Source organism: Fistularia commersonii, chromosome 22, assembly GCF_037954325.1.
Source record: "Fistularia commersonii isolate RoL2024-O1a breed Wild chromosome 22, RoL_Fcom_v1.0, whole genome shotgun sequence".
Lineage (NCBI taxonomy): Eukaryota > Metazoa > Chordata > Actinopteri > Syngnathiformes > Fistulariidae > Fistularia > Fistularia commersonii.
In genome coordinates, this window is record NC_141305.1 from 6,943,526 (window position 1) to 6,969,520 (window position 25,995).

Here is a 25,995-nt window from a genome sequence, read left to right on the forward strand (position 1 = left end):
ATCTCACGGCGGCTTCTCCTCTGACTCTCTCCCTCTGCCCTCTAGAGGGCGCTGTTGCAAAGAATCAGCCGCATGCGCTTATCTTATTTATTTTTTGTATTTTAATTTGTTTTTACGTCCATCCTCCCTGTTCGAGCAGATGATGCCGTTATTTTCCGACGCGCATCCGTTCCGTCAGCGGCGCCGTGGCGGCGAGTTACGACTTTTCACGGTGACAAAGCAGAAAAACGGATTGATGGAGCGGAGGCCTCCCAGCCTCGTTTATCTGGAGGACTAATTACCTCCTCACTCTCATTAGCGGATGTTGGGCCCGGTGAGAGGGGAGGGGAGGATTGTAGGTGGGGTGGGAGTCTGAGGTTTTCCAGCTGCAGCTAATAAGAACACGGACATAAATGTCTCGGACTTTGATGAGGCTGTCAGGTGTAAAAATAACAACTTAACAGGAAATCAGAAAATGAATACCTGCTGGACAAGTGGGGGAAAAAAATAAAAAAATTCCATTTAAAGGTTCTCCTAATTTACTGGATTTTCCACAAAAAGTCAATCAAATTTCAAGATGAAACTTAAAAAAAAATCAGACTGTTAATGGATGTAATTTTTGGGATGTTTCCGGGCATTACATTCAAAGTTTACCTTTTTTTGTTTTTAATTTGTAATCATGTTTTTTTTTTATCCATGCCTGACATTTTCTAATAATTCCTGAAAAAATAGAAATGGAAAAATAAAAAAATAAATAAAAATTAATTTCAAAGTGACACACTTTAAACCCACACACACACATGCACACACACGCTATGTGTGTGTGTATTGTGTATATGTGTGTGTGCTGGCAGGCCTCACGTGCACTGAAGGGCTTAATCTGGTGACCTGGTTCAGGAGGTCAAAGGTCAGGAGCCGTGACTCCAATCTGCTCGCCCCCTTGACTCCACTGGTCTAATTACTTCTGAGTGTTAATATGAGGAACATGTACAAAATATTTAATATGTATTATACATAATATAATATGATTTTAAATCTTCAGATGATTTTCTAGTTGTTCCAGTCATTAATTTTTTTTATATAATTTTTGCCAAATTTTTGTGTTTTTTTTTTGTTTTTTTCTTGTTTTCCGATTTACTGGATAAAAAAGAAAAATCACAGAACTTCTTTCTGGTTTATTTTGGTGATTTATTTCAGACATCTCAATATTTTAGAGTTGAATGAAAAAGGCCTTTACTTTTATTCATTTTATTTTTCTTTGTCTCTATTTCTTTTGCAGTAACAAATAAGCTCTGATCGACCGTATTTTTTCTTTTCTTTACCCTTTTCTCACTTGATAAATCATATGATGATTTACATTTTATTACTGTTGATAATAGAATTAGTTATAGTAGTAGCAGTAATGTCATTATAAAACAAGAATATCACAGAAATGCATTTCTAAGAATTTGTTGTTGAATAATTTTTGCTATCCTGCTATAAAGTGTACATTAAAAGTATATATTTTTTTTTTTTTGTGTAATTTTAATCTACAAAAGAATAAAAACTAAAATAAAAGTTAATAAGTCAACCAATTTAAATCCTAACCCAAAAAACAGCTCAGCGAAACATCGCTGTCTGTAGGTAGCCTCCTAGCACGTTAGCATTTAACAGCTCTCAATCAAACTGAATTTCAGTGGACTCAGTCGTTAACCGACACTTTATTTCCGACCCTTCCCATTTCTTTGTAAGCTCTTGCAGACTAATCTGTGTGTGTGTGTGTGCGTGTGTGTGCCTGCGTGCGTGCGTGCGTACGTGCGTGCGTGATAAAACACTCCTGTAATAACACAATCCATTCCCTTCCATAATGGATGTGCAGTGATGGCGGGTCGGATGTAAGAACTGAGGCACTCTCAGGAAATAGAGCTGCGTTGAAACATCCTGTCAGGATTAAATTCAGGGTTTCATTTAATCTCGCGGGGTTTAAATGGTTGGATTAGACTCCCAACGGCACAGATCACTGATTATTATCATTACCGGCTGATGTGAGAAGTTGACCGATCGGTATTGGATCTGTTAAGGATCTGATCAGTTTGTTTGGCATCCACTCTGTTGTCCTGGAGACGCTGCGCTGTTGTTAGGTAACAAAGGAAACAAAGCAAATATCAATGACCAGCTGTAGATACAAACTGATCAGAGCTCCAGTTGATCAGATATTAATCAGTTAAGTTTAACCCATATTGATCCTGTAGTTCCTTTTGGTTTGATCCGTCCTTTTCAATTATTGGGAACAAAAAAATTAAAAAATTTGCGCGACAAAAATTTAATTGTTTGAAATCAATCAATCAGTCAGTCAATCAACTTATGACCCAACCTATCAGCCAACCAATCAATTAATCAATCAATCAAGCAAGCAATCAGCCTATTAAGCAATCCTTCATCCCATTAATTCATTTAACAAGCCATTGAATGAAACAATCAAACAATCAACCAACCAATCAATCAAGCAAGGAATCAAGCAATAAATCTGTTAAGCCACCATTCATTCATTCATTCATTCATTCAACCAACCAATCAATCAATCAAACAATCTATCAATCAATCCATGAACGTCATAATCCAACAAATAGTTAGAGTTGGAGAGAATTAATCCTGGAAAATGCTAGAACATCTTCATCTCCCCTTGACTCATTGTTCAGCATGACATCTCCTTCTCACACACACACACACACACACACACACACACACAGACAGACGGACACACACACACACACACGCGCGGTGTTCAGACGTGACTGACAGCTATAAATACGGACATGAATATGCAGATGAGGAGGGAGACAGTTTTGCGCTCGTCTTCCTCTTTTGAAGGCAGATTTGTCAGAAAGTGGCAGCTGTCAACCGTCACACACACACACACACACACACACACACACACACACACACACACACTCACACACACACACACACACACACGCCGTTTTGACAGAAGATTAGTGGTGTCTGACCCGCTGGGTGGGGCGGCGATGGCGGTGGCGGGACGGAGGCCCCGCGGTGCAAAGCCATCTTCCGTTGTCTGATTTTTGGATCAGGATAAAAATTAAACGTAAATCACCTTGACTGTGTCTTTTGTGTGTCTGTGTGTGTTTGTGGTGCGTCTTTTCTTTGTCTGTCGTGGGTCTACCGAAGCATACAGGTATCGTAATTCAAATTAAAATGCATTAGCACGATGCTTTTTCATTTTCAGAATGCGGCAGCATACTTTGACCAAAATGAGTAATAAGTAATCCAAACTGCATTTTCATTGTCTTCTTGAGGTGCCGCATTTTATGACAATTAAAAACCAAAAGAATGCTGCTTTCTCATTTTTTATGTCCCGCCGTGCAAAAAAGGTATCAAAACTCAATTTCCCAAGCAGCGCAGGAGAGCGACGTCATTGGTCAATTTTCTCCTTCGCAGCTTGTTTTGGTTTACCTGTTAGCTGCTTACTAATACCTGTTAGCATGACACTCCTTAACGCCGTCACGAAAAGCATACAATTACAGGACAAATTGGAATTGCGGACAATTTGTGAATAAGTTGCCTGTGACAGATTTAGTAGATTATAGAGACTTTTGCTGAATTTTCGGCCATGACAGACACGTTTATCAACAGCGTTGCCAAAGCTAGCCTTTTCTCAGCGCTTCAACAATACCTGGCCAGCAGCGCTGCTTTCCATGCGATCGAAATGTACCGCGATAACGTCTAATCTCGTCAAGTCAATTACGGGCAGCCGATTCAGAAGTTTTTCGCGATTCACTTTGGTTCCCTAAATATAACATTTGCGTGACAGTGTTTGGGAGATTCATGCTAACTTGTATTAGCAAGCAGCTAGCAGGTAAACTGCTGAGTGGATGTTGTGTTTTAGTGCCAAAACAAGCTGCGAAGGAGAAGATCAACCAAAAATGTCCAAATTGACGTTTTGATACCTTTTTCTTTTCCTTTTCTTATAAAATGTGCAACTTCAAGAGGAAAATCAAAACTCAGTTTGGATTAGTTATTACTGATTTTAGTTAGTTGAGTTTAGTTATGCATTTTGCATTCATGTACATGCTGAAAATAAATTAGCATTTTTGCTAATGTGTTGTCAAATGTTTCTCATTGAAGTTTGAAAACAATTTGCCGGGGTATGTCTTAACTCTTAATTTTGCCTTTTTCATTTGGATTAAGTTACACAATGAGCAGTTGGGAAGAAGAAAAAGAAAATGCTATTTAGATAAAAATCTTACTCATTTTAGTGATGAAACAAAATATGCTGTTACATTCTTAAAATGAAAAAGCATGTCTGCAAATGCATTTTCGTTTTCAAATTTGACATTTCAAATCGAAATTTGATGACAATTTCCAGAGGTATGTTTTGAAAAATTAAACCTCAAAATTTTTCTTTTTATCAGTTTGGCAGAAGAAAAAGGAAAATGCAGTTTGGGTTACTTCTTACTCATTTTAGTTTTGAGTCAAAATGTGCTGCCACGTTCTGAAAATTAAAAGATTTGATTTGTGGTACGACACTTATATGCTTCCATATGTGTCTACTGTGATTTTTCATGCCTCTTTTGCTGTTGTGCAGCTTTTTTCTCTCCGTTGTGCGTCTGTTGGTCACCCTCCGACCGTCTGTTGTGCGTCTCTCGAATTTGCCCGTCGCTCACGGCACGTTGTGTGTCTGTCATGCAGCGAGATCAATCACCTGCAGTCGGGCCTGGTGGTGGAGCTCTGGAACAAAGGTCTGATTTGGGACACCATGATCGGCACGGCGCTGATACCCCTGGGCGCCATTCGACAGTCTGAAGAGGTGCCTCTCACACACATGCACGCGCACAAACACACATGGATGCACCCACGGAGCACATGTAGGCGGGTGTTGAGTTTCCCCCCATCCACCCCCCCCCCCCCAATCCTTCACACTTACATATTGAGGATGTCCTTTATCCAGCCTGTGTAATAATGCGTATTCACATGTAATAATAGTGTAATACTGTGTGATAGTGTAATACTGTTAGCATGAGCGTGATGTTTCCTGACCTTGTCTCACTCTTCTCCAACTGTCCCCCAGGAGGGTCCCGGCGAGTGGACGTCCCTGGACTCGGAGGTGCTGATGAGGGAGGACGAGATCTGCGGCACGGCCAACCCCACGCCGCACCAGGTGCTGCTGGACGCTCGCTTCGAGCTGCCTTTCGGTTAGCGCCACACACACTGGCACACACGTGCACGCACACGCTGTGATTGAGATCGTCTGATTGCGAGAGCCTGATTACTCCGGAGGTTCGGGTGACTTCTGTTTGTCTCGGTTCGCCTCGGGAAGCGTGCTGTGCTGCCCTAGTGGCCAAACAGTGGAACTGCACGTAAGGCCTGCCTAGATAGTTGGAGAACATTATTTCCTCAGAAAAATAACAAAAATGACCTGATCGATACATACTAAAATACTTTGAAGGAAACATTTTCAAGATTTTTTTTAAATGTAAGATATTTTCCTTCTCTCACATTTTTATTTCAATCATAAAGTATGGTTTGTTGCCCCTGCATGTAATTCCAGGTATGGCCACCAGGGGCGCTTCGTTCTCCTTTCCCTTTTTTTTTTGTTTTTTTGTTTTGTGGTGAAAGTGTTGATGATCTGCAGACCCTCCCGGTCTTCATTGATTTTCCGTCACCCGTCGTTTTAACGGACGACTCTGAAGCCAGGCTGGTGTCTGGGATCGGGGGCGGGGGTGAGATAATACCCGAACATTACCGATTTACAAAAATAAATAACTATATAAACAATAAATAAAGGACAACCAAAAAAAAAAAAAAAACAGGAAGTGGCCGACAAAGTAACTAAAATACATCTAAAAATGCTAATGACTGTGTAAATTATTAGCATGTATTTATATTATGCATATAGTATATTATTTTTATATTTACGCATGACATTTATTCTTCTTTATTCATTTGTTACAATTAATATATTGATATATTTAAAATTTGCTCAGTTTTGGGATCACTAAAATCATCATTAATATGTATTAATATTAGTCATACATTTTTTTACAATTTATATATTTATATTAAAATTCAGAATTAACTTCCCCAGCTTTGGGATAAATAAAATCTACCTATCTATCTAGATCTAGTTATCAGTTTTGTGTTGTTGAGAAATGAGATTCTTTGACATATATGGGTCCGATCCGATTTGACCCGACGTCCTTCTCTGGTTCTGTTGCGACACCAGAACAAGCAGCCGCCCGTTAAAGAACACGTTCCTGCGCTAAAAACCCCGCGGCTCATAAACCTTTCATGACGGCGTTCATCCTGAAAGCCTCTCCGCGGAGGCCGGGCTCTTCCTCCTCCCTCCTCTTGGCTCCCCTGCAACCCCGCTGAACTCCCTCCCGGTTCTCCAGTCTGGAGTCCACCCAGGAGCGTCCTCCTCCTCCTCTTCCTCCTCATCGACCCTCACCTGAGGCGGGAGCAGCTGACGATGGAGATAAGATAGTGTTTTTCAGACTGTTGTGACAAATCCGTCCCGTAGTGTGACGGAGGTGTACGAGCGGCGGCGAGTGGATCAATGGATCCAACTGAAACTACTGATGTAGTTTTTTTTTTTTTTTTTTTTTTTTTTTTTTCCAATACAACATTCAAAGCTATTAAAATAAAACTTCAGTTATTTCTTCGGAAATAACGTTTTATTCGTTGGTTATATGTCCAAAATATAGCTCCCATGGTTAAATTGGCATCTTAATGGCGTCAAATTAACGTCTATTTGATGTAAAGTTAACATCTCAATCAATGTGCATCTCTTTGATGTTCAGCTGACGCAACTTTGATGCTTAAGTCAGGTACTTTTTATGTCACATTGTCCCCTCAAAGATGTTAAATTCACATCTCTATTATTTCAATTGATGTCTCATTGATGTAACATGAATGAAAGGTGACAAGGTATGAGCTAGAATGAACATCTCTTTGATCTTAAATTGTTGTGCCTCTGTGATGGTTAATTGATGAATCTGGTGTCAAATCAATGTTGTTGATATCAAGTTGATGTCGAAATGTTAAAATGGTGTTTCTACGATGTTTAATTGACATCTATTTGGGTGCTAATTGACGCGCTTCTGATGTTCAACTCCCATCTCTTTGATGTGTTATACCAACGTCTTATGATGTTCAAATGATGTATTTTTGGGACCTCAACGGTGTATATTTCATGATCAGTTTAAGTCTCTGTGCCGTTGCCTGCTGTCTTTGACGTTTAATGGCTGAATTTGTGACGTTAATGTCCACAATATCGAATTGACATCTTTCCGATGCTCAATTGTCGTGGCTCTGGTCGTCAATTATGGTCTTTCTGATGTTCAGCTGCCATCCGCATGATGTTTAATTGCTGGATTTGTGATAGTAATATCTCTATCAAATTGACATCTTCATGATGTTAAGTTGTTGTCTCTTAGATTTTAAACTCCTGTCTCTTTGATCTTTAATTGCAGAATCTGTCACGTCAATGTTTATGATTGCAATTTGACATCTTTATGATATTTAAATGTCTCGTTAATGTTTAATTGACATCATTGGGTGTTAACTGATGTGTCTTTGAGGTTCAATTGACATTGCTTTGATGTTCATTTTTAGACATATCTTTGATGTTCAACTATGATCTCTTTGATGTTTAATTGCCGCCTGGTGTGACTTAAGACTCTTCAGCATACAGATGTGTTAAGATCACCTTTGAAACAACATTTCACTCAAATACTGACAAAATACTCATAATCATTTACAAGTAAATTGGCACACAGTTAGTATAGGGATACTCCAAACCCCAAATATCTAAAGAATACAAACATTACTGCGTCTGATTTTTCTAACCCATTTTGTGTTTCCCTTGGTGATGCAACAAAAAAAGGTATATGAACACTCTCCCTTTTTTAACTACAGTTATTATAGTCTCCTAAAGGGAAGTTCTAGGTGGGACTCCATCAGGCATCAGCTCTGAGCCCCTTTTTGTTTGCAGTGGTGATGGACAGGCTGACAGACAAGGTTAGACAGGAATCTCCATGGACCATGATGTTTGCAGATGACATTGTGATCTGTAGTGAGGGCAGAGAGCAGGCTGAGGAAAATCTAGAGAGGTGGAGGTATGCTCTGGAAAGGAGAGGAATGAAGGTTAGTAAGGGCAAGACAGAGTATATGTGTGTGAATGAGAGGAACTCTGGTGCAACGCTGAGGCTACAGGGAGTGGAGATCAAGAACGTGGTAGATTTCAGGTACTTGGGATCAACAGTCCAGAGCAACGGAGTGTGGAAAAGAGGTGAAGAGACGGGTCCAAGCAGGTTGGAATGGGTGGAGAAAAGTGTCGGGGGTACTATGTGATAGAAGACTATCGGCCAGAATGAAAGGAAAGGTGTACAAGACAGTGGTAAGACCAGTGATGTGGTATGGTTTAGAAACTGTGACAATGTCCAAAAGACAGGAGGCAGAGCTCGAGGTTGCAGAGATGAAGATATTGAGGTTCTCTTTGGGAGTGACCAGTATGGATAGGATCAGGAATGAGTCTATCAGAGGAACAACACCGGGTAAAGCCATACTGAGATGGTAGGGTCATGTACAGAGGAGGGATAGTAAATATATTGGTAGATGGATGCTGGAATTGGAGGTCTCGAGGAGGAAGAGAAGATTTATGGACGTAGTGAAAGAGGAGGACACAGAGAATAGGGTTCGATGGAGAAGTTTGGTTCTCTGTGGCGACCCCCGAAGAGAAAAGCCGATAGTCAAACCCACATTCCTGAAGCATTTCTGCTTCCGCTCTGGAGGATTTTTTTTAATCATCTTAATTTTACAGTCTGTGTTAAAAAGCATGCATTTTCACTCCGACATTCACTCTGAGCTCCAACCTCACCTTCACCTCCCGCTTCCTCCTCCAGAGCTCCCCGAGGCGGCCGCTGCTTCTATTCCTGACGCCCCCCAAAAAAGGAAACCACCTCTTGCCATGAAATATAGATGAGTGTGTGTGCTTTGTCCAGCAGGGGGCGTGCCGGAGCTGCTTTCCCTGCTCCTGCGCTTCGTCTTTCTTTTCTTTCTTTTTTCTTTTTTTAGTTTAAATCGCCCTCCTGGTCCGTCCCGCTCTCCTCTCACCTCATTTGTTTTTTTCCCGCCTCCCTCTTCGCCCGATCCCAGATATTCCCGAAGACGAGGCTCTGTACTGGACCAGAAAACTGGAGCGGATCAACGCCATGCGGATACACGATGAGGTGGGTGGCCTTTAATTTCATATATATATATATATGTATATCATAGAAATGTATATAGAATTTAGATTTCCTTTTTCAAGTGACATGACAAATTTCTATCTTTTTGCATCAAATCATTTTTGAGCCTCACTGTAAGAAGTCTTGTCCAGGCCACTGGCAATTAATAAAACTTTATTGGCACAGCTGTTATTTTGAAATATATTAAAACTTTATTATTAGGTTTCTTCATTTTAATTTGTCTGGGGAAAAAACAACAACAACAAAAAAAAGGAAAACAGCCGCCGGGTAGGTTCTGGTTTGACCGATACGACAAATGTAATACGGGCGCTGAAGGAAAAAAAAAAAAAAACAGGTTTAACCTTTATTTAATAGAATTAAGGTCAAGTGTTAATTGAAAACAAAACAGACATTAATTAGAATTATGAAGCGAGGCGATAAAAAACAAACAATAATATGATGAAAATTTGAACTTTCTGTGTTCTGATTTGTAGTTTTAAGGGTGGACGCGGGACTTATCAGTGGTGTTTCGTGAAATCACAAACACTAAAAAAAAAAAAAGGCAATTTTTCTTGAAAAAGGAGGAGAAACAGGCTGTATTATAGGGGTTTACGTTCCCCAAGTGACTATTTATATTAAAGCAAAAACACACCAGCACATGTTAACCTATGTTCTTTTTTTGAAAAAGGAGAATTCATGTGAAATTAGTTTTAAATAGATAAAATCAATTTCACACCTCTTTGCAGGAGATGGTGTTTATTTTTGATCCATCCTCTGTGGTGCGTTTTGGCGCCATCTAGCGGCAGGTGGTGGTAACTGCACCCGATTTTTGACACATTTCTTGCGTTTCCCAGTTTCCCCTGCGGGAGGAGATCCAGAGGAGGCCGGGGCCCTCCGCCCCCCCGCAGTGCTGTGAGTATCCCCCACCATCAGCATCCACGCTCTCTTGTCCCATCACGAACCATTGCCATTACACCTTTATAACCATCTAATAAACACCCCGAGACTCACTTTACTGTCAAGGCACTTGTTGGTGCAAATACATATTTTTGCACATTTGTATTGCACCTATAATTTGAAAAGCCGGTGTATTCTTGGTAACAGCTCATACATGAATGTATAAGAAAAGCAAAGAATTCATTTTTCATTTTAATTTTGTGCTAAAGGCGGGATATTTTGTGATGTAGGGATTTTTGATATATGTGAATAAAAATAAATGCGAGTAATGAACACCAGAGTGGGTTTAAAGTTTTGCCAGTTTTTCCAGTTCCAGTTTGCCATAAAAGTGTTTTTTTTTTTTCCCTCCGACAAATCAGTGGAGTCTCCGAGACCTTTGCCAAATACCAAAACATCGACGTGTCCTTTTTTTTTTTTTTTGGTAATTTTCTCGCCTCCCCAGAAAAGCGAACGTCCCGTCCCTGACCATTAACACGGCGAGACAATTCTCTTTCCTCCCGCAAAGTGACAGCATTAACCTTTCACCCGAGCGGGTGATTTCCACGGGAGGTGACGCGAATCCCTCAGGGCCGATCAGTCAGAAAGAGAAGGGCGACAAAGAGAGAGAGAGAAGAAAACAAAAAAAAATATATACACCAAAAGCAAAGTTGTGGCCGGGGAGGAAGCGGGCGCCGGCGGGAGGCTCTGCAACGGGAAATATTATTCACTTTGGCTGATAGGAAAGTACTTTTCAAGTATTTCAGAGTCGGCGGCTTCTCAGGTGGAACTCGTGCTTTTGTACAAATGACCTTAATACACCAGCTTTTAGGGGTGCAGCTGTCAATCATCTGACTCCCCATCAATCATCTCATTCTCACGCCCGGTTTTTTTTTTTTGGTTTTTGACTCAGTTTTTTCGGACCCTGACGTTTTGCTCTTGCGCCTCCAGGCAGCTGGAGTTATTTTGGATGGAGCAACCAGCAGAGTACGTACCTCGGCATGCTTGATCCCTGTGACCCTGTGATTTATTTCATTTTATGGGATTTTTTCATTTATCTGTTTATTTTTCATTTTATTTTCTGCCGACACCCACTTTGCTCCTCCTCTGTGTTTTTAAAAGACTGCCTCGCTTTTGGCCTGAATCCTTCCTTTGTGTTCCTTCTATTAAAACAAGAATAAGAATAATTAATAAGAATAAGAACAACTTTGTTTATCCCGAAGGAAATCGTTGTGCCAGAGTTACAAGAAAAACATAACAATAATGAATAATAGTAGAAAATTGTATAAACAGTAAAAAAAAAAAAAAAAAAGATTTTTATTAAATGCTTTTTTCTTCATCTTTCTATAGCCTGCCCAGTTGATTTTTTTTTTTTTTATGTGATGAAAAACCATCAAAGAATTCCCAAAAATGAATATTCTCATGAATGGGACCCGCTGGTGAGTTCCACAGGGGGGCCCATGTGGTCGTCTAGTCATGGCGTGATTGTCGTAGTGCACGTTTAACACCACGGGAGAGCGCTGTTTGTTCATGTTAGTACTCTGCGTCGGTCCAGTTTGTTCAGGAGCAGCATCAGCATCGACTCAGTCCTCTCTTGTCTGCTTGCCACCTTTATATTGATAAATGCAGCTCATTTTTCTTCCATGTCAGACATTCAGAAGTTTACACCCACTCATGTCTGCTGCGCTGAAGGAGTGGAAAAAAAATGCCCTCAAAGCTGGGAGCGGCAGCAGTCTTTTTTCCCTTTTTCATCCATAATTCACAGTTGAGCAGAGTCAGTACTAGTTACTAAGTTAGTCAGGGCGTGGCTAGTTGGGGACATTGGCATGAATAGTAAGAGGCTGTTGATATGGCTATTTGGGGACATGGGGTGTGGATGCTGGGGGACATTGGGCGTGACTAGTAAGGGACATTGGTGTGGCTAATTGGGAACATTGGGCGTTGGTAGTTGGGGACATTGGCGTGACTAGTTGGGGACATTGGCATGAATAGTATGGGACAGTTGGAATGGCTATTTTGGGACATGGGGTGTGGATGGTGGGGGACATCAGGCGCGAGTAGTTGGGGACATTGGGCGTGGCTAGTAGGGGACACTGGCGTTGGTAGTTGGGGACATTGGGCGTTGGTAGTTGGGGACACTGGCGTGACTAGTTGGGACATTGGGCGCGGCTAGTTGGGGACATTGGCATAAATAGTATGGGACAGTTGGTATGGCTGTTTGGGGACATGGGATGTGGATGGCGGGGGACATTGTGCGTGGGTAGTTGGGGACATTGGGCGTGGCTAGTGGGGGACATTGGTGTGGCTAGCTGGGGACATTGGGCGTGGCTAGTAGGGGACATTGGTGTGGCTAGTTGGGGACATTGGGCGTGGGTAGTTGGGGACATTGGCGTGACTAGTTGGGGACATTGGCGTGGCTAGTTTGGGAACGTGGTTGTGGCTAGTTGGCACAGAAATCTGTTAGCGTGTGAGGGGATTGGACCCGACTTGACCTTAGTCATTGTCAATCAAGCACCAACTTGACTGCAAACAAGTGTCGCTATCAGCCAATGGAGAAGAGGTAGTGGGACGGGGGAATAGCTTGAGAACAGGAGGATGTTGGGAATCTCTCAGAACTGCAAAGGCCGATGAAGACGAACTGGACTTCAGTAATGGAGGACGGAGCGGATAGCTGCCAAACGAGCCACAGTCGGTCAGGCGCCTGTTGCCAATATTTGTTGCTGTGGTAGCCAAAGACATATTTCGCCCTGGCTGGAGTTTGATGCACCCAGTTTGCTTCAGCAAGTTTGACCAATCACATTGTCTGTGATCCCTCATCGGGCGGCACAGTGAAACTCTGATCCCCGAGTGTTTCGGTCCTCAGAAAGAAATCTGCTGAAACCAGCGGGTTCGTGCGAACGCCAAGTCTTCTCAGCATCCGTTACCACGGTGACAGTTAGGTAGTGTGACCTCAGCTTTTTAGTTGCCAGATTTATTTTTTTTTCCTACCACAGATTCCCACTAATCATGCTTAAATAATGGCAGCCGTCTTTCCAGAAAGAACTTCTAACTTGCTTGCTTGATCACAGAACTTTGAATAGTTATATGTCTTTACATGACACCCAATGACAGAATTAATATTTACATGGACATATATATCTACATAAAACAGAAGACTTATTTTAGCATTATGCAATAAATTTTCTTTTTGCTGATTCTGCAACAAAAAACCATTTCCCCTCGGGGACCTGCAAAGTAATTCTGATTCTAAATGTACTCTGTGGAATACAGTAAAAAAAAAAAAAAAAAAAGTTGAAAAAGTCCAACTCCAGGATTTGTGTATTTTAGAAGTTTTTTTTTAAGACGCGTGTTGCTTCCCCCAGCTTTCGACGACCACGACAGCGCGGTGGACGACCGCGACAGCGACTACCGCAGTGAGTGCGGCACCAGCAGACCGCCGCGGTTTCACAACGCGTCGCAGACCAACTCGTCGTTGCACCAGTACCCCATCGGCAGCAGGGGGCAGCGCCCGGCCCTGTGCAGGGAGTCCGAGTCCATGCAGACCTACGAGGTGGACTATGGAGAGATGAGAGGGCCCAGGTATTTGTGCACCAATTTTATCTATTTTTTTTCATTTTCAGTCATCGAAATGTTGCTTTTAAAGGACTTTTGGACTTAACTTTTTCAGATAAATCCTTTGAGGCTTATACCTCATTTTCAGGAAAGGAAAATATCCTGTTGTTTTTGACGCAATATCAGTATATCGTTTAACATAATAGGTCTGAATTCAGTTTAATTAGCTTATTTAATATAGTAAACAGCAATAGCTCAGTTTCCCGTCTCATTTTTAATTATGCTGGACTGACGTCATCCTTATGCACTCATCTTTATTTATTTGACGTGATGCTCTTTACTTTCCTCACTATTTTTGTCTCAATTGCGTTTTGTATGTTTTAATGCTTGATGTCTGTCTTTTCTTTGTCTACTTCCTGCATGCCGCCTTTTGTTTTTTTTTTTTTTTTTTTTTTAAACTACATCTGAACAAATGCTAGTAATGAAATTCACTCCAGGCGATCAAACAGTAAGGGAGGAGTGAGGATAATCCCAGTGGACTCGGGCATGGGGGTGGAGGACTGGGAGGGTAAATACAAAGTGCCGGACTCGGGTGTTTTGGACGACTACTTGGATGCCGAGCAGAAAATGTGGGAAGATGAAGACAGGAGCATCATCTACCGGATCAGCGACAGTCCGGGAGAGTCCAAAAGCAGCCGTTTTTATCAAACGGTGGAGTGCGACGCGCCCTCCCCCGAGGGCACGGGAGAGCCGGGCGGCAGGTCGCGTGGGCGGGGCTTCGGCAGCGGGGAGGTGCGATTGGTCTACAAAGAAGCCGGCAGCTTCGAGGACGAGTTGTCGCCCCCCGAGATCGACATAATCCCTTCGGTCAAACAGCTGCAGCGGCAGACGGACCGTGAGAGTCTCCTTTACAAGACCAGACTTTGGGCCAAAACGGCATTGGGGGACGCGCTTGAAAGCTACGCTGCCTACCGTGAGGAGGAGGCCGCTCGGGAGGAAGCGGCCAGGATAAGGCTGAGGAGCGAGTACGGCTCGGTCGGCTCAGACGAGATGCAGTATTCCTTTGGGTCTGATGAGGAGTTAGAAGACCTGATGTTCACTGAGGGCGATGCCACACAGGAGTACGAAACCTACTACTATTATGACGGATATCTCGGAGGACGGGACAGTCTGGGCAGGGGAAGAGCGCAGGATACGGTGTTGTCTCCGGTTGAGGAGCCGAGCGATGAATACGTAGATCCCATGGACGAACTGAAGTGCTTGGTCGACTCTGTCTCCGAGTACCTTGCCGTGAAAGAGGAGGAGATCAAGAGCTACGAATCAATGCCTAAATCCGTCAGAAGAAAACTGCCAACGTTGCCATCGGAGAGTACGGTCGGGCAGCCCGACGAGCCGCCGAGTGAGGTCAAAGCCGAGGCGAAGGAGGACAGCGCTGTCGGACAAGGCATTGCCGAAGTCAAAAACGCCATGAGCTCCTTATTCAGTTCGATTACCGGATCAAAAACTACCACAGAGGCCTCAAACAAAACTCCATCCCCTCAGCCGCAGCAAGGAGACTCGGGTATTCTGAAACTGTTCTCGATCATACCGAAAGCAAGCGGCGAAGCCTCTGACACCTCTAGTGCCCCTGCGACAGATCAGCAGGCCTCGAGCACCTCACCTCAGCCTGAGTCAGGCATTTCGAAGCTGCTTTCCTTTATACCCAAAAGTGGCGGTACCTCCCCTCCTGTTGCTGTGGTCCCTCCTGCCTCTCAGGACACTCCAACTGAAAAGAAGTTCTCCCTTCAGTCTCTAATACCTTTTCATTCCCCGGAATCTGGTCGGCCACCTGAAGGTGATCAGGCATCGGGTGTGACCGAGGCACAAGGTAACGCATCCACTGCGAATCAATCCGGCTCAGGGTTTGATTCCATGTTGGGAAGGCTTAGTCCCTTGAGATTTTTTTCAAGTGCTCCTGCATCTAGAGAGCCGTCACCTCAGCCATCGGAGCAAAGAAGTGCTTCTGCCGGAAGCAACGAGTCACAACAGCAGTCTGTGAGCAGGGACTCGAGTCTCAGTAGGGTGGAATCCCAAGGGGAGCGACCATTGTCGGGTGAGACCAGACCCGGTTCGGGAAGCGGATCGGCCGATCTTCTGCCAGATACCGGGAGTGGATCAATTGAAACCATAAGTGGGTCCGTTGAGCTTCTTCCAGAGACAGAGTCCTCTGGTGAGCTACCCGACATTCAGCAAGGGAGAACATCCGCCGTCTCGGAACCAAAGCCCGAAGGCACTTCAGATGACACAGGATTCTTCAGCCCTTTCAAGAAATCTCTCGCCACCCTAATCTCGACAGCTCCTCCTGAAAATGTACCCCAGTCCGACACCAAGTCTGCAGATGAATCATTTTTAGGCAGCAAACTCAAAATCCCATTTTTCTCCTCTGACAATGTCTCCCAGGCCACGCCGCCAAAAGCAGAAGGAGGCGTTCTATCCGGGATCCTCAAGTTTGCTTCCGGAGATGATGTCAACGCCCCGCCAAAGAGCCCATCCCCAACCGCTTTAAGATCTCCCTCGCCGGGTCGTTCTGCGCTTCTTGAAAGTGCGCCAAAGGGAAACACAGAAACTGGTTGGTTTTCAAACTTATTTAAGGTCGCTCCAAGTGAACCTGCCAAAGAACCCGCGAAAATACAGACGACTCCGACCGTGACAGTCACCAAACCAAGCGGTCAAACTGAGCCGGAACACGTTGTCTCGGAAAGCCCACAAAGCACTGAGCAATCATCTCAAGAAGAAACGCTGTCCAATAAAGATCCCCCGTGCATGACGAATGTCCAACCTGAAGAAAATGTCACATCAAATGATCAGTGTCCCCCCAAAGCTGCCGATCCGGCTGCAGGTTCACAGTCACAAGCTCAAGGCATTCTCTCTGGGTTGTTGAAGTTGGGATCGGCGGACGACGTGTCTAAAAAAGCCCAGGGAGGAGATAGTCAGCCTCAGCTCGGCGGGTTGTTCTCAGGTATATTTTCATCCCCTTCTCCCCAAACACAGCAGAGTTCAGCCGCTCAGCAGTCAGGGGGACTCTTTTCTGGGTTTTTAAAATTCGCCTCTGATAATTCAGTCCCCGCGAATCAGGCCGGGCCGATATCGTCAGCAGGCTTCTCTGACGAGAGTGTAAATCAAAAGCGGGATGAACAGGCTGCAGCGCAGCCACCTACTGGGGGGATCCTATCTGGTCTCTTGAAAAAAGCAGCAGACACAGTGACTGGGTCTCAGCCAGCCCAGTCCAGTCAAGAGTCCCAGCCAGACACTACTGACCAAACAGCTAAAACGAAAGAGCTGGAACCAAGTGTAAGTCAAGGGGGGATTAAACCTCCTGACAAAAGTCAACTCGACCAGGAACATCAACTCAATCTGGAAACTTTTCCCTCAGATCAGCAACCAAGCCAACAGCAGCTTGCTGACCAAACGACACAAAAGCCTCCCCCAAAAGCTGCAACACCATCACAACCCAGTGGCCTGCTCGGGGGTTTGTTTAAAGTCACAGAAACATCATCGCAGCCACTGAAGGAACCCTCTGCACAGGAGCCACAGTCAAATCAGCCATCAGGCAATGTGATTTCTGGTTTTTTTAGTAAGATTATGGAGCCCAGTGTTTCTCCATCTCAACAGCAGTCAGAGCTCAACCTTAGATCAGCGCAGCAAGTGTCCCCTCAGCAAGGAGGCTTTCTCTCTGGCCTTTTTGGCGTTGGGGGCCAGGAATCTGCAGCAAAACAACCACTGCCTCCACAAGGCCAGCAACACAGCAGTGCATCTGGGCAGCAACAGAGCCAGCAAGCAGACATTAGACAGAACCTACACAAGCAAAGCCAAGTCCCTCCTCAACAGCCCCAAAGTAGTCCCGGAGGGATGCTCAGTGGGTTCTTCAACAAAATTGTAGACGCAGGAACACCACAGCCCACAGTGGTCGGTCAACAAGAGCTGCAAAAGGCACCAACCGAAGGCACAAGGACATCCCAGACACCCCCTAGTCAACAAGGAGGTTTCCTCTCTGGCCTGTTTTCATCAGGTCAGTCTCCAGCAGCACAGCAGCAGCCGCCTGTTAATCCTTCAACCAGGCAGCAACCCCAACAAGGTAACAGACAACCGCTGCGAAGACAAAACCACATACCCTCGCAACCGGCTGTATCTTCTTCGCCAGAACCGCAACAGGGTGGATTGTTGTCAGGGCTTTTCACTAAATTAACTGCAACTGATAGCACACCACAACAACCCAGCCCAGAGGCAGGGTCTCAACAAGGCAATAAATCAAACATCCCTGGATCTCGTCCAACTGCAAATCAACAACCGCCTCAGACCAGTGAACAAGGAGGGGGATTCTTTTCTGGTCTGTTTGGTCCAACACCACAACAGCAACAGCAACACCCAGGGAAACCAGCGAGTCCTCAAAATGCAGCAGCTGACCAGCCTAGTCAAAGCAGAGGCCTACTTTCAGGCATTCTGAAGCTAGCATCTGGTGAAAATACACCTCAGGAACAACAGCCTACCAAAAGCAGCCAACCCAGTAAACCAGAGCAAAATCAAGCCCGGTCAGAATCAGGGGATTTACTCTCGGGCCTGGTAAACAAAATTTCACCCAATGTGGAACAACAATCACCGACACCCGATCAGGTGGATACCAAGCTAAAGCAACAGCAGACACGTCCAGGACAGGGACGGCCGCATATTCAGAGGGCAAAACCAGTGGTGATGAACTCCTCCCAAGATGTGCCGGCAGATAGTGATGTCAAAGGTCTGCCTCAGAAAGGTTTCCTCTCAGGGCTTTTTAGTACCACGGAAGAGTCGTCGTCAAAGAGTCAGACACCAGCGACCATCCCCCTTGCGAAGGAGGAGCCAAAATCCGACATCAATAGCAAGTCCTCTGGTCTGCTATCTGGCGTCTTCAAAACAGCCTCGAGTGATAGCACTGCTTCAGCTTTGAGAAAAGAACCTGAAAAAGGACTCCTTGACCGTTTCCTGCCGAGGAGCAAAGAGGACGTCTCTACTGGTACGGTAACAGTTACACCCTCTGTTGTTACACCCTCCGTAGTTGTCGACTCCCCAAAAGAACCACCACAACCACAGGGTTGGCAGGATCCAGTCATTCCACCAACCAAGCGTTACCTTGAGGAAATTCAGCGACTCTTGTACGGCACGTCAGATGAATACGGTTACAAGGACCTTTTATACAACTTTACAGAGCACGGGGTTATTCCACCAGACCTCTATGAGCACCAGTGTCTCATTGAGGCTCTTCTGTGGCAGCAACTTAATGACTATGCACTTGCTGAGGCTCTCGCCACCCAAGCTCAAGAAAGGTACCAGGCAAGCCAAGGACTTCTCCCACCAGCGGTCAGAGTAACCCAGCTAGACAATCACACAAGTTTAAATCCTCAGAATGTGGACATCAGTAATTTCAACATACCATCTCATCCCTGGAGGGACACTGCCACCCAGCTTTTTGAGAGCAGGAATCGCTTTCTTGACCCAGATGAGGATATTATTCTGTTTGATATGAGCTGCAGAGAAAGGAAACCCTGGACTAGCTGTGACCATTTGAATGACTTAGTCGGGAACAAAAAGCCCTGGATTGTGGACTGCAGTGGCCTGGATCTGTCAACAGAAAAAGCAAAGCCAAGATTAGATAGATGTCAGTCCCTTATTGATCTCAACAAAGTAAGAGAAACAAGAGTCACTGAGGAAGAAGTAAAAGCCGAAGACTTCGGTTTAAAATCAGCTGCTGAATTTTTGAAAAGACTTGCTACGAAAAGGGGTCCAGTGGATTTAACCCGAAGTGCTATGGATTTAAGTAGGTCAGCAGGGATTGCAGGAGATTTGGACGAGGAATTACTTTTTGAGGATCCAGAGTGGTATCAACAATGGCTGTCACTGTTGGAACAAGGCATGTGGTGGCCGGCAGAAGCAGGGGACTGTGGATACTATGTGTACACCAATGAGGAATACATTTATTCACTTTTAACCGACAGAGCTGGAAGGCATCTGTATGCTTGCGCTGCGCCAGATGACATTCAGGCTCTCGGAAATATCACCGAAAACATTGCAAACATTCTGAAGCAAAAAGATAAAGACAAAGTCACACTTTGCGGGTTTAAGATCCCCCTTTGTTCCGAGGATACGGGTGTCTGGATTCCAGGGCAGCCACGAAGCAAGCGAGAGCTTTCAGACACCCCAGTGGACCTAACATCATCCCTTAGAAAAGGTGAAAAATTAATGAATATGAATTTGGAACGCTTCTCCCAGATGTTCCAGGAATCTTTGTCTTCTCAAACAGAGAGACCCATAGATTTTACTGTATACAAGCTAAAAAAAGTCAAGGTGGATTCAGTGCAAAACAACTACAGCTGTCAAGAAGAGCCAATAGAGGCAGCTGATTTTACACTGAAATCACTGAAGGGAGGACATGGAGGGCCGTATTGGAAGAATCAGGGTATAAATGATGTGCTTACTTCCTCACCTTCTCCTACCTCAGTTTACCAGTCAAGACAAATCTCCCGCCAAAGACACTGTCCAATTCCTGAAATCAGAATTGCCCATGCAGATGATACAACTTCTGACCAATTAAAGCAAAAGTCAGGCTCCATATTTTCAGCTATTGGAGGAATCACGCCAACTTCATCTAACTCCAGTGTGAGAAAGTCAGATACGCAGTCATCCTCAGCAGTGTTACCTTCAGCCCCATCAGGATCTACTACAGTACCTGACACGTCTAACATTTCAAGGAATCTCCCCAAGACTCTTCCAGCCTCAAAGATACCAGCGCCTGTGCAGTTAGGGAGAAAACTACCGACACCACCAGCTGTTTCAAAAGTACCTCCAAGCCCCTCAGGTCAAGCGGCCTCTCCGCCTGCGGCCCGACCTTCAGTTTCCCAACAGAGGCCTCAACTCGCTCGGCAGCCGTCTCAGTCTGAAAAACCCAAAGTGCTTTCGGAGGCGATTAAACCCAAAGTTGCAGGGACGAGTGTGACAAACAGTATTTGCAGTACTTCAGCAAACCCGCTGCCGTCTTCAGCTGAAAAACCACAGGAGTCATTAAAGGAGTTTAAACCGCAGTTGCATATACTAAATGAAAGCCCGGTGACATATCTTACAGAAACAACTTACAGAAAGCTCAATTATTCCTCCCCTGTCGATTCTCAAAATACCGTTAAAGTTCTGGATTTTTCTGCTTCTGTCAGTAAAACCCAAAATATAAAACAAAAAGATTCGACTGACTCCACGGTAGCACCCTCTAAAGAGGATGACGTGGTTGACTTTACAAAGTACAAGCTGAAAAAGTTAAAAGAGAAAAAGCAGACGGAAACTGAGGTCGATGCGGGATTGCCCGACAAAACTGTGATCGCTGTTGATCTTACGAAAGAGATTGAGGAAGATGAAGTTGAATATCCCACCTTTTCTGCATTGCAGGAACCCGTTTCAGCTTTGTCTAAAGATTCTCAAACCATGTTCAGGCCAGTTGACCAGCAAGTCAAACCAATCAAAACATCAGCCAGTCTCCAGAGTATGACAAGTCCCAAATCTCCCACAACACGTATCCCAAAACCACTAACCTCATCCAGAGTAGCCTCACCAACTGGCCTCAGCCAAAACTATGTTTCACCAACTGGCAGAAGTGCAAAAGACACTTCTTCAAAAACCTCGCATAACTCATCCAGTAAATTACTAAAGAGTTGTGATACTAATCTAATCTCACCAGGCAGGAGAGGCTCTATCGACACCTGCGGTATAAGTGGGTTCACAGGAGGTCCCAAACAGTTTGCCAAAACTGGACCAATGGATCCTTCTTCCTTAGCACAGAGAAGTCCTGTTAGGAGACAAGAAGAGCCTGGGAGACCGCCGGTGAATTATGCAATGAATGATCAGATGAATCAACAAGCACCCTTTGTTTCTAATGTCTATCATCAGCTGAATGTTGGTGGCTGTAAATCAGCAATGTTTACACCTACCTGTTATCAGACAAGTGGACAGGCCTCTGCACCAGCAAATTCAATCAAGGCTGTGTTGGATATGTCTTCCAAGACAGCAACACAGGAAATTCAGCAAAATGAGACTCCCCCAAAAGATCTGTCCGATGAGGTATTGTCACTGAGAAAAAGAAAACCTTCAACTTGTGATGAGGTAGACAAAAGTCTTAGTCGGCATCAGTCCATTGACCTGTCATGTAGAGAATTATCAGAACTGCAGGGAGCAACAACAGAGTATAGTCAGTTCTTACCCTTTGAGAGATGTCATGGTACCCAGGGAGCAATATTGCCATGGTGTCAGTCTGCTTTCTCTCAATCTGCAGAGTCTTTAGAAATCTGTAAATCACTCCAGCAAGCCACGGCACCCGCCAATTCTATCAAGGCCACGCTAGATATGACTTCAAAATCTTCTAAAATAAAAGAAGTGGCTCAGGCTATAAGAACGGATACCTCTGTCACAGAAGCTATACCACTAACGAGAGGCAAACCAAGTGCCCGAGAACTTGCACGAAAAAATTTGGTCGGCGTGCCATTAGTGGTAGACATGGCCTGTCAAGAACCTGAGTACTTTAAGGAAGGTCATGGAAATTTACAGCATGAGAATATGATTGGGTGCCACCAAAATTCAATCCAATATCAGGAACCAGCTCACTATAGTGAGCCTACTCCGTCCCAGCTCTCATCCAGAATTCAGACATGCCAGTCCTGTCCCACAGACTCAGGCACAACTGCAATCCTGGATATGTCACCCAAGCCCTTCACAGCAAAAGCAGCCGATCCTGATTATTCTCCAAATGAAGTGATTTCACTTACCAACAAACCCAGTGCAAGAGCAGTTGCCAGAAGGGACTCTGTTGGCCTTGCCCTGGTAGTCGAAACACCACCAGAGGAGTCCACTAGTCGAACTCAACCTGCCCATAAACTACCAACCCAAGGTCAAAGTATCGAATCTGCTCTGTATCAGACTCTTCCATCCACCTCTATGACAGCACAGGGCTTTGCTGTAAGTGACAGCAATGGGCTGTCAATGCCCATCATACAACCTCAGTTTGTTGCTACAGCTCCCGCAAACTCTGTTAAGGGCACTTTAGACATGTCGGCAAAGTCATTCGAGTCAGATACAGTGCTGATGCACGTAGATCCGGTGCCCCTGGTTAGGAGGCCATCAAGCTTTGTTCATATTCAAGGAGACTCCGCTGGCGTTCCACTGATTGTAGAGGCGCCTCCGCTGGAGTTCAAAAGGCAGCACACAGTTGTCAAATTTCAACAAATGCACAGCGGATCTCAGGATGTTGAAAAAACACCATCAGCCCCTGCCAATGCAATCAAAGGCTTTCTTGATATGTCTCCAAAACCACCAATGACACAACTAGACTGCTCCCAAACTGCTCCCAATATCCTGTCGCCCGGGGCGTTGCCATTGGTCAGAAGCAAAAAAGCTATATTAAGTAATGGCTCTGGTGGTGTACCGCTTATAGTGGAACAATCTGTGCAACCTCAACAAAGACTATCATTGAGCGGAGTCACGACACATGAGAAACTTCATCCGCAGATATCTACTTACCATCAGAACGAGATATTTTCCACCGCAAAAGCTAAGAACAAGATCACGCAGCAAAATAAACCTGTCGACTTTTCTGCTAAAGACAGCGTAAATACAATTAACGCGACCGATACAATTCAACCAACAGAAGATGGACATCCCATAAATTTCACCAATATCAAGGCCAGGAATGAAATAGTTGAACGAAAAAAGGCTGAGAGACAACCAGTAAAGAAATTACAAGGAGTTGTTGACCTCACGGTAGACTGGTCAGATCAAACTGCGGTTGTTAGCCATCAGAATGCAAAGGACATTTCATCTTCTTATGCATCTGCTTTGTCGCAAAGTTGTCTTTACAGTAAGCATGAAGATACAGCTGTTTATCACATCCAGAAATCACTACCATGCAGACAACACGAGGAACAGATGAGTACTCGTCCTGAAATAGATGGAAAAGGGCAATCAAGCAATATATTGCCTCCTCAAAATCTTTCTACAAAAGTTAGCCAGAGCACTGCATATACTATGTTCCCACCAAACACTATATATCAGCAGATCAACTGTGAACCCGAGTACAAGAGGTACGATCAGATGCCTCAAAATGTACCTCTGTTGCAAATGCAACATTCAGTACCACATCAGCAACCTCCGCAACATTTGGAGGGAATTGGCTGGACATCCAAAACTGATCTCAGACCTCAAGCACAGTCACAAAATCTGCAGAGACAAGAAACAAGTGTTGTGCATGACTTAACTCAAAGGCCAAAAATCCTTATCAAGCAGCCAACAGTGGGAGGCTTTGGGAGCAGTGATGAAAGTCCATTTGGCCCTGGAACAACAAGTAATGGACAGTCATTGCCAAGTTTGTCAACACAGGAAGTGTATTGTTGCACCCAAAGTGTTCCCCCCCAGCAGTATTTGAAAGCTCAACCAATAACTCCTTCAAGTATTCAGCAAACCCAGGAATTACAGACAGCAAACCTTTCCTCACATGCTGTGGAAGTAAAACCTACTCTTACCAATGTACCTCAAGGCAGTTATGCAAAGATCCATCCTCAGGGGATACAACAACCCGATATAAAGCAATGTCCCATCGCTGTGCAGCAATATCGTGTAACTACTGTACCAGTCTCTATGCCAGCGATGCAGCACGTGCCCTCTGTGATTAATTCACAACCTACTGCAAAGTATGAAACAGTGCCTATAAAAACAGAGAAAAGTCATCTTAGCAACCAGGGGGTCCGTATTGAAGAACAACAAAAAACTATATCTTCAACACCTGCAGGATCAACCTCTGTCAAAGGCCTGATTTCATTATTTAGTGGTGTGGATTCACAAATGCCCACTAGCACAGACACATCTAGGGTCATGTCCCAGCCCCCTCAAGTACCTCGGGCCACTCCAACTGACACTTCTACAGTTACTCAGCAAACAGGTTCTCCTGATGAGAAAAGGATTGAATCATTAAGAGGTTGTTCTCCAAGGTTAATTGTAACAGATATGAGCCCTCAACCACCCGTAGTATCTCCTTTGGTCTCTGCTCCTGACCATTCAGGAGTCAAGTCTAAACCTACATATCAAAACTTCCAGCGACCAAATGATACTTCAATCGCAAGTCCGCTAACAGAGACACCAGGGAAAGAACTTCTTCCTCATGAACTTCCTCCATCACCCAAAGGAATTCTTACTAGAGGCAGTTCTATCGAGCTGTCAGACACATCATCATCTGAAGTTAATGTAAAGGAATGTGCTGTGATCAAGGAAAATGAGTATGTACCTGAAGCAGAAAAATCATATCAGCAGAGTACTGAAGAGACTAAACCAGCTTTTGCCTCTGTCAGCACTGGACTTGGTGAACTTTCTAGTGTAACTGACATGTCGCAGGAGAATACCATCCCGCCAAGGTCAATCTACATTGGCATTAATTGCCGGGAAGTACCCCCGCTGGATGCAGAAATGGATTCCAGTGAGCCAAAACCTTATGTTAGACTTCCCCATATCTTTGTCTCAGCAGCAAGTTCGCCAGAAGATGAAACAGATGAACTTGAGCTCCAAGAATGCAGCAAGTCCAAAGCACCAGAAGTCAGTCCAGCAGAAGATACTGCTCCCACCGCAGAAGTTCCACAACATGATAAAGATACGTCAACTGACAAAATTGTTCCAGAGCCTGACATTTCTGAGGATGCTGGAGCTAATGAAACTAGTGACATAGAGGCCAAACCTTGTTTACCAGAGTTGACTCGAACTACATTCGATGGTGAGAATGCAGATGAACAAGTCAAACAGCACACTGTAACCACAGAAAGATCAACCACAGAAATAACCTCCTCAGAGGATGTTGTCAAATTAGAGACTAGTGCATCCTGTGAGCCCTCACTTCATGTCAAGGATGAATCACTGACACCCGAAATAACACCGACTGAAATTGTGCCGCCTCTTAGTGACCTGCCTTGTCAGGTTGAAAACACAACTTCTGAGAAAGCCCCACTAGAAGGGGCTGAATCTCACGATGACTTAGCCCATCATGATAAAATTGCACCCTCAGATATTGGTCCCGATGATATCCAATCTCTTGATCAGTTGCCCCCAGCAGAAGTGAAGTCTGATGTAAAAGCACCCCAAGAAGTGGAACAAGTTAAAACTGAGAGGGATGCCACCATACCTGCTTCTGAGCCTAGTCTGGTCAAATCTATCAAAGAGGAATCCCCAACATCCAAGGAGGTTCAGCTTGATCCACCTTTGACTGAACAGCCAAATGAGC

General features: G+C 44.4%; 1 protein-coding gene across 1 annotated transcript in view; it reads left to right on the forward strand.

Annotated features, from left to right (window-relative positions):
• LOC147221548 (uncharacterized) overlaps nucleotides 1–25,995 on the forward strand; it is a 124,150-nt gene that overhangs the window by 17,639 nt on the left and 80,516 nt on the right. Inside the window, exons 4-14 of the mRNA XM_086169208.1 lie at nucleotides 4,669–4,786; nucleotides 5,048–5,171; nucleotides 9,136–9,209; nucleotides 10,061–10,118; nucleotides 11,091–11,126; nucleotides 13,502–13,718; nucleotides 14,189–15,709; nucleotides 15,749–16,844; nucleotides 17,104–17,199; nucleotides 17,346–20,198; nucleotides 25,249–25,375. Coding sequence (XP_086025334.1) covers nucleotides 4,669–4,786; nucleotides 5,048–5,171; nucleotides 9,136–9,209; nucleotides 10,061–10,118; nucleotides 11,091–11,126; nucleotides 13,502–13,718; nucleotides 14,189–15,709; nucleotides 15,749–16,844; nucleotides 17,104–17,199; nucleotides 17,346–20,198; nucleotides 25,249–25,375 — 6,320 coding nt within the window. The remainder of the gene's footprint in view (nucleotides 1–4,668; nucleotides 4,787–5,047; nucleotides 5,172–9,135; nucleotides 9,210–10,060; nucleotides 10,119–11,090; nucleotides 11,127–13,501; nucleotides 13,719–14,188; nucleotides 15,710–15,748; nucleotides 16,845–17,103; nucleotides 17,200–17,345; nucleotides 20,199–25,248; nucleotides 25,376–25,995) is intronic.